At 42.9% G+C, this 11,155-nt stretch overlaps 1 protein-coding gene across 1 annotated transcript; it reads left to right on the forward strand.

Moving 5' to 3' along the window:
• Positions 1 to 2,094: 2,094 nt before the first annotated feature.
• znf319b (zinc finger protein 319b) lies at positions 2,095 to 10,619 on the forward strand. The gene is made up of 3 exons (XM_022202611.2): positions 2,095 to 2,465; positions 4,747 to 4,903; positions 4,993 to 10,619. The coding sequence occupies exons 2-3, from the start codon at positions 4,899 to 4,901 to the stop codon at positions 6,848 to 6,850; spliced, it is 1,863 nt and encodes a 620-aa protein (XP_022058303.2). The 5' UTR covers positions 2,095 to 2,465; positions 4,747 to 4,898; the 3' UTR covers positions 6,851 to 10,619.
• Positions 10,620 to 11,155: the final 536 nt, after the last annotated feature.

An 11,155-nucleotide genomic window follows, 5' to 3' on the forward strand; every position in this document is an offset into this window, starting at 1 on the left:
ATTGAAATGTATATAAACTGGTCATATCAATTCATGTATTTATTTATTTTTTGGTAAATTATCTCTTGTTGATAACATTATATGATAAGAAAGGAAGACTGCAAGAATGCTTTCATTGTGGCTCTCAGTTTTGAGAACATTAGAGCTCAATATGGTTTTCTTCATATATATACAGTGCTTATCATAAGTATTCACCCCCTTTGATGTTTTACCCTTTTATTGCTTTCATAAATCAATCATGGTCAATAAAATTTAGCTTTTTTAACAAAAAATTATTGGAAAAAAACTCTTTAATGTCAAAGTGAAAACAGATTTCTATAAAGTAATGTTAATGAAAGAAAGTTATATAAATGAAAATAATTGTTTGCATAATTATTCACCCCCTTCAAGTCAGTATTTAATAGATGCACCTTTGGCTGCAATCACAGCAGTGAGTCTGTGTGGATAGGTCTCAATCAGTCTTGCACATCTGCCCACTGCAATTTTGCTTCATTTTTCTTTGCAAAACTGCTCAAGCTCTGTCAGGTTGTGCGGGTATCGGGCATGAACAGCTCTTTTCAAGTCCAGCCACAAATTCTCTATAGGATTGAGGTCTGGGCTTTGACTCGGCCACTCCAGAACATTTACCTGGTTCTTTTTTAACCATTCCTGTGTAGCTTTTGCAGTATGTTTTGGATCATTGTCTTGCTGGAAAATAAATCTTCTCCCAAGAAGTAGTTCTCTTGCAGACTGAAAAAGATTGTCCCCCAGGATTTCAGTGTATTTTGCAGCATTCATTCTGCCTTCTATCTTTACAAGCCTTCCAGGTCCAGTTGCTTAGAAACATCGGCACAGCATGATGCTGCCACCACCATGCTTCACAGTGGGGATGGTGTGTTTTTGGTGATGTGCAGTGTTTGGTTTCCACCAAACATGACGTCTTGTCTGATGGCCAAAAAGCTCAGTTTTGGTCTCATCAGACCAAAGAATCTTCTTCCACTTGACCATGGAGTCTTCCACGTGCTTTTTGGCAAAACTCTAGTCGAGATCTAATATGACTTTTCAACAGTGGCTTTCTCATTGCCACTCTCCCATAAAGCTTTGACCGGTGAAGAACCCGGGCAGCAGTTGCTACATGCACAGTCTCTCCCATCTCAGCAGCTGAAGCTTGTAACTCCTTCAGAGTAGTTGTAGGGGTCTTGGTGGCTTCTCTCACTAGTCTCCTACTTGCACGGTCACTCAGTTTACGAGGGCGGCCTGATCTGGGCAGATTCACACAAGTGCCATATTCCTTCCATTTCTTGATAATTGATTTCACTGAACTCCGGGGGATGTTCAGTGCCTTGGAAATGTTTTTGTAACCATCCCCTGAATTGTACTTCTCAATAACCCTTTCCCTGAGTTGCTTAGAGTGTTCTTCTGTCTTCATGGTGTAATGGTAGCCAGGAATACTGATCAGCCACTCTCTGGACCCTTCAGACACAGGTGTTTTACAACTCAATCACTTGAAACACACCCACACCACTCAGGTGATCTTCATTTCACTAATTGTGAGACTATTGGCAACAATTTGATGGACCTCTATTGAATTAGACCATTAAATTAAAAAGGAGGTGAATAATTATGCAATTATTTTTATTTATATAATTTTCCTTCATTAACATTACTTTATATAAATCTGTTTTCACTTTGACATTAAAGAGTTTTTTCCAATAAATTTTTGTGTTAAGAGAGCCAAACTTTATTGACCATGATTGATTTATGAAAGCAATAAAAGGGTAAAACATCAAAGGGGGTGAATACTTATGATAGGCACTGTATATGTGTATATATTTATATAATTGAGCATGTATTTCTAAATATTGTGTTTTATGTATGTCTCTGTGTTGTGTAAAGTGCTGCAACAGAGGTTCAATAATTCTGTTTCATAGACTATCTGTTTCTATTGAATTTGCAATCTATATACACTGCTGGATATCAGTTTATTATTGTTTTTATTTTACAAATTGTCTTTTTGATAACTGTTATAAATGTTGTGAATGAGAATATTTTTGCTACATTACACATGACAGTGTGTGTTGTGTGTGTATTGTTGTGTGTATGTGTGTGTATGTGTGTTGTGAGCGTGCCAATTAACTCTTGGTTTATTCATGTTCCCGTGCGCGGGCAGCGGCTCCGGAGCTAGCCGACAAGCTAGCTAGCAAATTATACCAAAATGCACATCTGTCCGCCGGCCGAGATGACGCCCTGAGGGTCGGAGAACTGTCTGCGAGAGGCGATGCCGTTCGTGGATGAATAGCGGGAGAATTTCGGCTCGTTTTAATGACCCGTAACTGCCATTTTTTCGGCCCCCGGAGCCACAGTGCCCGAACAAGAGAAGCACCCGAGCACGGATGTGAGGAAGGGACCTAACGCTACCCGGGGGAGCGGTTAACCTGCTGGCTTTTTATCGGGAGACACTCGGCGGGCTTGACTAGACGTTCCAGGTGATTAAAAGCGGGGTTTCCTGTTGTTGTTTACCCGCCGGTAACTGCCTCTTATTCCCCCGTTAGCCCGCTAACGCTCCGTCCATCCTGCGCCTTAGCAAGCGGCTATGCTAGCTAAGCTAAGCTATCCTGGTTACAGTGATCCTTGCCTGAAGACCAAAAACGTTATGATGCGCAGACGCTGCCTTCCACTTTTTTTTTAAAACCGCGAAACGTTGAGCATTTGGATTTCTGCATAGACAGGGGTGGACCTTCACACCCGATAAAATAACATTTAAATAAACACCGATTGTTTGTTGTCCAACTGTGTATGTTAATGAGTCCACTTGCTGCGTGTTTCTGCTCTCACGGATGTTGCACATCCTCACGCAGCTCATTGTTTACAACCACAATTTAACTGTACTGGGACGTTTTTTTTTAGGCACACAACGTCCCAATTATCGTTCAGTTTCCGTCTGCAGCTCGGTGCTTTTTGGATCTTTAAAACAGAGGATGTAAACATGAAATTCAGCGGTGGTTTGATGATCACTTTTAGAGTTGGTAGATGTGCAGGAAGGAAAACGTGTTTTTGTTCCAGGTGTGTCTGCACAGTCTGACTTCAAACCTGCTATTACAACGTCTCCACCGCCACTAAACAACTTTAAATGCTTCTGTTTCTGCTGAATTTACTCAAACAGCCTGCTGCAGCTGATGTAGCAACATTGCAAAAGCACATGTGCAGTTTTAATTTATTTTTTTGCAAACATTTCCTCCTGCAAGGGTTGTGTTTTTCAAAGTGTAGTATGTTGTTAGAAGACTCAGTCTAGTCCAGAAAACTTTAGATTCTAACCTGATAATTGCCTCATTTTCACGTGATTTTAGAGTAAAATGTATCTAAAACCCACATTAGCATCACAGTGAGTGCAGATGAGCCTTGTAACCTTGAATCAGTCTAATTTATGATGATTTCCGGAGCTGTAATCATATAGAGCGTTGTGACAAATAGAGCTGCAAGCATTAATTGGTGAATCAACCTTAATTAATTGCCAAGAATTGTGAGTGATTTTGCAAGAAACAAAGTCAAAAATATCTGATTGCAGCATCTTAAATGTGAATATTTTCCGGTTTCTTTTCTCCCATGTGACCATAAACATAATATTTTGGGGTTGTAGAGAAAAGAAGATAAGGGAAGATGACATGTTGGGATTTGGGGAACACTGGTCAACATTTTTAAACCATTTTCCAAATAATCCATTAATCAAAACAATAATTAACAAATAATGTAATATGGAGTTGTCAGTTTTAGATACCAGCTCGAGTGCGATTGTTATATTTTATAGATTAATCTGTAATCCGGGTAACTGATCCTTTAAATAGTTTAGGAGAAGAGCTGCAGGTGTTGGAGAGAGAAAAAAGTTTTCAGACCAAAATGTATAGCTAATAATATTCAGATCAAATCTGCTCTCTGTGCTAGTGATAAAAAAAAAAAAAAAAGTTTAACCAAATCTAACTACAGCTACAGGAGATAATTCTTCCTCTACATCTTCTACCCTCGCCTATCCCTCATTCCTCTATTGTTCTTCTATCCACGACTATCCAGTATTAATTGGATACTACGACTATTGTTTATACCAAAATGCACAAGTGTCAGCTAGTGTGATGTAGATCTGCTGCTTGAATGACACACAGAGGACACAAAATGTGGACCGTTTGTGTTTTTGATCAGTAATATAATCTTACTTTGCCTTGGTAATAGAATTTTTTTTCCCCACAGTCTGTCAAGTGCAAAGGGGCTGCACAGTGGAGTAGTGGTTAGCACTTTCACCTTGCAGCAAGAAGATCCCCGGTTCAAATCCCAGTTTGGGCCTGGGATCTTTCTGCATGGAGTTTGCATGTTCTCCCTGTGCATACGTGGGTTTTCTCCGGGCATTTCGGCTTTCTTCCAGAGTCCAAAGATATGCTGAGGTTAATTGATTATTCTAAATTGCCCGTAGGTGTGAATGTGTGTGTGTTGTGAATTGTTTGTCTGTATATGTAGCCCTGTGACAGACTGGCGACCTGTCCAGGGTGTCCCCTGCCTTCGCCCGAGTCAGCTGGGATAGACTCCAGCACCCCCCACGACCCTAGTGAGGATAAAGCGGTGTATAGAGAATGGATGGATGGATGGATGTCAAGTGCAAAGGTGTTCAGTGAAGAGCTGGTTTTTAGTATTTAAAGACAGAGGCACCGAACAGGGTATGGTAGCTGGGACCTCTTTCTGCAGATGCTGTTCTGATTCACCTCTGTTCTGTTTTTCATTCAGATAACTCTTGAAGGGAACGGATAAAGTGAAAGAAGTGGATTTCCTTAAAGCTCTCCACACAGCTGTTCTCATCTATACCTGGCTGTCTTAAATCCTCCGTCACGGCCCCCTCACCGAGCACCGTCTACGGTTCTTCAGTGCCACTTGCAGACATGGAGTGAGTGTTTTTTCTTTTCTCCTTGACACTGTCAGAAGCCTTCAGTCCATTACTCAAAACATCAGCTGATCTTTCTTCTCTTGTTGTAGTTGGGCCACTCCAGCTGCCAAACTGAACCCCTACAGCCGAGCTCGTATGACCGAGGCCTGGCAGCAGCATGCGGTCGCTCCGCCACCAGTGGTCCACACCATCCCTCCAGGAGCTGAGAACGCGTTGGGCTGCGCTGTGTACGGCATCGTCCTGCAGCCGGATGCTACGTCTCTACAGCAGCAGCAGCAGCAGCAGAACCAGCACGGACAGCACAGCCAGCACAACCAGCAGCATGGAGGCGGACAGCACGGCCAGCAGCAGCACCCTGCCCAGGCCCAGCAGACCTCCCTGCAGGTCGGGGCGGAGGGGGGCCACAAGTGTGGGGCTTGTGGACACGATATCTCCCACCTGGCAAACCCTCACGAACATCAGTGCATGGTGAGTCAGGACCGGTCGTTCCAGTGCACCCAGTGCATGAAGATTTTCCACCAAGCGACGGACTTGCTGGAGCACCAGTGTGTTCAGGTGGAGCAGAAGCCGTTTGTGTGCGGAGTTTGTAAGATGGGCTTCTCTCTGCTCACCTCTCTAGCTCAGCACCACACATCACACAACAGCACCAACCCCATGAAGTGTTCCATATGCGAGAAGACATACCGGCCCGGTTCTTCTGGCAACGCCACGCCCAACTCCTCCAACAGTTCCCAGCAGGCCAGCAGCGACGGGGCGTCGGCCAGCAGCAGTTCGTCCATCCTCCCCTTCCCCTCGGCCCGAGACCGGCCGTACAAATGCTCCGTTTGCCAGAAAGGCTTCAAGCACCTGTCAGAACTCACGCGACACGAGCGGGTGCACACGGGAGAGAAACCCTTCAAATGTGACACATGCGACAAGGCCTTCAGCCAGTCGTCGCACCTGCAGCACCACCAGCGAACGCACAGCAACGAGCGGCCTTTCAAGTGCGCCGTTTGCGAAAAGAGCTTCAAGCACCGCTCCCACCTGGTACGCCACATGTACGTACACTCCGGCGAGCACTTATTCAAATGCAACTTATGCGAGCTGCACTTCAAGGAGTCGTCGGAGCTCCTGCACCACCCCTGTCACCCGCAGGGCTCTCGGCCGTTCCGCTGCGCCACCTGCGGTAAGGGTTTCAAGCGGCCGTCGGACCTCCGGCAACACGAGCGAACGCACTCTGAGGAGCGTCCCTTCCACTGTGATGAGTGTCAGATGAGCTTCAAGCAGCAGTACGCGCTCGTACGCCACAGACGCACTCACAAAGACCCCACCGACCGGCCGTTCAAATGCAATCTGTGCGACAAGGGCTTCATGCAGCCCTCCCACCTCCTCTACCACCAGCACGTCCATGGCATGGACAACCTGTTCAAGTGCGCCTCATGCCAGAAGGAGTTCAGCCAGTCAGGGGAGCTGCTCAGACACAAGTGTGGCGAGTCATCCAACACCTCGCCAGACAAGCCGTACAAGTGTGATGTTTGTGGTAAAGGTTACAAGAAGAGCTCCACATTGCAGCGTCACCAGAACTCACACTGCCAAGAGAAGCCGCTCAAGTGCTCGCTGTGCGACCGCCGCTTCCTGTCCTCATCAGAGTTCGTCCAGCATCGCTGCGACCCGTCGAGGGAAAAGCCGCTCAAGTGCCCGGACTGCGAGAAACGTTTCAAGTACTCGTCGGACCTGAACCGACACCGGCGCGTGCACACGGGCGAGAAGCCGTACAAATGTGGCCACTGCAACAAGGGCTTCAAACAGCGCGAGCACTTGACCAAACACCAGAGCACGCACTCCAGAGAGGGCCAGTTCAAGTGTGTTTGGTGTGGAGAACGTTTCAGTGACTTGGGCTCTTTGCAGGATCACACGGTGCAGCACACGGCCGACGGAGGCGGTTACTCCGTTCCTCAGTGCTTATAAACCCTCGGACTTTTCTCTCCAAACAGACAGAAACCCTGAAACACGCTGTCCTCTTGTTTGTCTTTTCTGGGTGATTTCTTAACATGAGTCACATCCACAGGATAGTCTCGAGCCGTTGTCCTTGCTTTCATTCCCTCTCTGCCACATCAGGTCATTGTTGCTCTGCTAACCTGCTCTGTTATCTTCCCTTCAACTCTGTCATTCCATGAAAGAGGAGGAACTTTTTCTGTCTTCTTATTTTTTATGCCCCACATTCAACAGTAAAAAAGGCCACGACCACTAAATTCAATCATGCTTCCTTCCTGGTGCCATAATGCAGGTCAATATAACAAATAAGTCCCCACTGATTTCCTCCTCTGCAGAATTTAGAATGCTTCCTGATCATCTTGGCAAAACTTTAGAGCCTTTGTTGTTGTTGGTTTTTTTTAAAGCAGTTTGACAGGAAGTCTTTTTTAAATCATTCCCTTGTTTTATCTTTCCCTCTCATCTCATCTCCTCAGTTTCCTCCCTGCATCATCTCTTTTTCTCCCTGTCTCCATCTTTAGCTGTTTAGTATTGGAAGCCTTGAAAGTCACATTTTGTTTTTGGGGCGAACTACGAAGCAAGTTTGACACAGAGGCTTTTCTTGTGTAAGCTGAATCGACAAAACTTAAAATTTTCATCAGAAATCAGAAGTATCGTGGTGGTGGAGGCTTACTTTGTTAACCTGGTTTCTTTCTTTAGAATCTCACGTAAAATGTGGGTTTCATGCTTTATATGACTCTTCTTCTGGACACAACTGACCAATCATGTGCCGCCTACTTCAGTCTGACAAACAGGTTGCTTTAATGAAAAATGTAAAACACTTTTACTACAAATAATACAGAAGCCGAATACTGGTACAAAACTGTTAAACATGTACGTTAATGTATTTATTTTCCCACACAGAAATTCTCAGTGTGTTCACTTATTTCTAACAGGACAGCAACGTATTTTAGTTTTCAATTTATTTATTAGTTTACTTTGCAAGGACAGCGCACGATTAAAAGTAAGTGAACAGAGTTAGCTAGCAGCTAATTCGTATCTGTTGAACGGAATAGAATAGAATCACTTTATTCATCCCCAAAGGGAAATTCAGTAATTTGATATATAATTTAAGATTTGATACAAATCACATTAGTTTTTGGCCAAATTAAAGCTAAACTTATACTCTCCAATGAATACCAATAAAATGATCAGTTTTCTAAACCGTGTTCAATGAGTTGCAGAACCAGAGGTGTTTAAAGAAAGTTAGCTTCTGGCAGGAAAACACATTAATGCAGTTTTAAATCACTAACTGAATGTGTGTAAAGTCTTGTGGCAACACAACATTCAGTTTGTGTAGCTGTACGGCTTCATTTAGCGGTGTTATTAGCATAACGCATAATAATGCTTTTTACAACCAATTTAAATGCCAACGCTGAACAGAAAGTCCTCCAGAGCAGGTTAGCTGTGTGATATCAGTTTCCATGGCAATCCAGCTGTGTAACATCAGTTACCATGGTGATCCAGCTGTTCAGCATCAGTTACCATGGTGATCCAGCTGCGCAGCATCAGTTACCATGGTGATGTAGTTGTGCAGCATCAGTTACCATGGCGATCCAGCTGTGCAGCATTGGTTACCATGGTGATGTAGTTGTGCAGCATCAGTTACCATGGTGATCTAACAGGTTAAAACAGTTTTAATCTCCACATGCTTCGCTAACGTGTTATTCTTGCTTTGTAGTTCAGCCTCATGTGAAGAAAGACCCAAACAGTCAAACCTAAGCAATGTATCAGCCTCTCTTCTTCCACTTCCTTCTGTGTTTTAGTGTTTATGCTTCTTATTTTAGAAGTTGCCTGTAAACTCCTCAACTTATGTGAAGCAACACAGTATAATTTTGGGACTGTATCGTCCTGCAATGAAATAATTGTCCTGATTTAAACCAAAAGACGAACTGACCAGCCGAAGTTAACCACCAGTTTGGTTAATATCGATCTCCAACACAAACTTTTAGATAAAAAAACATTTCACTTGTCATTGTTCCTGCAGAGGTCAGCGCTGTTAGACGTCTGTGTCCTGAAAACGTCCGACGTTCTGTTTCCTGTCTCAGCCTGTACATACTGTGTGAGTGTACTTAGCCAGACGAGTTGGAAACTTGTCTTTCTTAAACAAACGGGGAAAAAATGTATTGAACAGTTTTGTATTCTTGCTACTTTCTACCATGTGAAATGTTTTGACAAAATGCTCTTTTTTTGGTTGTTTTTTATGTAGTCCACATAGTGACTGTGCCAGTATGTCACGGGGAATCTCAAAGAGAAACCTGCGCGTGAGTCTGAGTGCGTGAATGTAAAAAAAAAGTAACGTATTTCTGTCAAACAGGGAAATTCAGACTGAAGAGAATTGTAGTGGAACATGTTTCAACAGACCTGCGCCTTTCTCTATGTGTGTGTGTCTTTCTTTTAAACGACTAACCGTACTGGTCTGTCTGTGAGCTGTTTCTGCAGGTTTTCCGTGTTCAGTATTTTTGAAATGATTCTGTTTTCTCCTGTTTCACGTCGACGTCGTGTCTGTTGGGTTCGAGTGAATGACGCCCTCCTCCTCTCTGAATGCTATGAGATTCTAGTCGCGCTTAAGAAGCCTGGAGTTGGTTTACATGAAACGCCATTGCTCCTTTTTTAATTTTACCTTGTTTGTCTTCGTTTGGGAGCCTTTTCCCTCCTCTCTCACCTCCCTGTCTTTCACAAGGTTTGAGTGCAGTATTGAAAAGTATTTAATACAAACTGAGGAGTAATATTTGTTTCTGTTCTGTTGTTTTTGCCTTGAACTCTCTGCCTCCTTCAGCTTTCGAGGTCAGACGGCCATCATGTTTTTTATTTTATGAATCTGGCATTCAAAAGAGAACAACTCAAAGTGTTTTTTTTTTTTAACAGTTTTGCTTTTCTTTCCGTTATTTTGAATCCTTTAAATTGATATGAAACCTGTATTCCTGGAGAGAGAGACCAGGGCCTTGGGGTGTGCGTTCAACTTTTAAAAGGCCAAATCACAGAAAAGTAAATATATCAGGAATCGGTGAGGGCGGGTTCGTAGTTTGCCAAGAATTGCGACTGCATAAGGACTTGTTAATTGGTGCTGACACATCATTAGATGTGCACAATAAAAATAGATGCTCCAGGTTGCAGATAAGGACCTCGCATATGTTTAGTAATAATAATAATGACGAGTGTATGTTAAAAGCCAAAGAATAACTCAACTCCAGCCCAGCAGCACTCATACAGTCGTTGGTGGTGCATCTGCTCTGTGTTATATTGTTTAAAATAATCCATATCTGGGGCAGTAAGGAGAGGAAAAGCTCCTTTTATAAGCACAAATGATTAAATCCACTCTCCCGCAGTTTCACCGGTGGTTTAGAAGTCGGTCAGTCCGCCCGTTTCCTCCTCAGTTTCCGTTAAAACCCCCGTCAGACCCTGGTGTCTCTCGCTCTCTGCATGCTCGCTGTGTTAGTTCCTGTGTTTTCTGTCCCTGGGAACCGGTGCTGGACCCCTCCATCCTCCCCCGACCTCCTCCTCCTCCTCGCAGCACTGTTCCCTCTTATAGCTTTTTTCAAATTGTACTGTAGTTTATGTGAATGATGTTGAAAAACAAAACTCTGAAAAGAAAAAAACTTTGTGGCGACGTCCAGTACGTGTACATTCATGCTAAGATTATCTGTATGTATGTAGCATTCGATTACACACAGCACTAACAAATAAAACTTTTTTCATTTATGCATTTACCAGAGTTATGGAGTCATTTATGCAGGAAATCGACTTCAGTGTGTTTTTTCTTTTCAAATTTTGCTCAGGACATTTAAGTTTGGGTTTTTCTATTAAAATAAATTTAAACGCACTCTTTTATATTATTGCACTGCTCTGAGCGACAGACTACAGCTATAAATAAAAAATACAGAAACATACACAAATGTCTCAGGTTACACTGTAAAGACTTAAAACGGTTTTTAACTATATTTTTGGAATATTTTATTGTCATTTTATTGATTTTCCCAAGTTTTCTTCAATATTCAACCATTTTTAACGTATGTCTGGCATAGGATGACACATTAAAGTTTTTCTGAAGAATATATTAAAATGTTACTAGTTTCTAATTGACCACTTAAAAGAGAAATCTCAATGATATACAAATATGATATATGACCACAATTTAAAATTAAGTTCATGTTTGAATAAATCTGAAAAATGATTAATTAATCATGTGTGTTGACCAGAGAAGAGAGTTAGCATCCAGTAAATATTAGCTTTAATGTTAGC

Source organism: Acanthochromis polyacanthus, chromosome 8 (assembly GCF_021347895.1).
Source record: "Acanthochromis polyacanthus isolate Apoly-LR-REF ecotype Palm Island chromosome 8, KAUST_Apoly_ChrSc, whole genome shotgun sequence".
Classification (NCBI taxonomy): domain Eukaryota; kingdom Metazoa; phylum Chordata; class Actinopteri; family Pomacentridae; genus Acanthochromis; species Acanthochromis polyacanthus.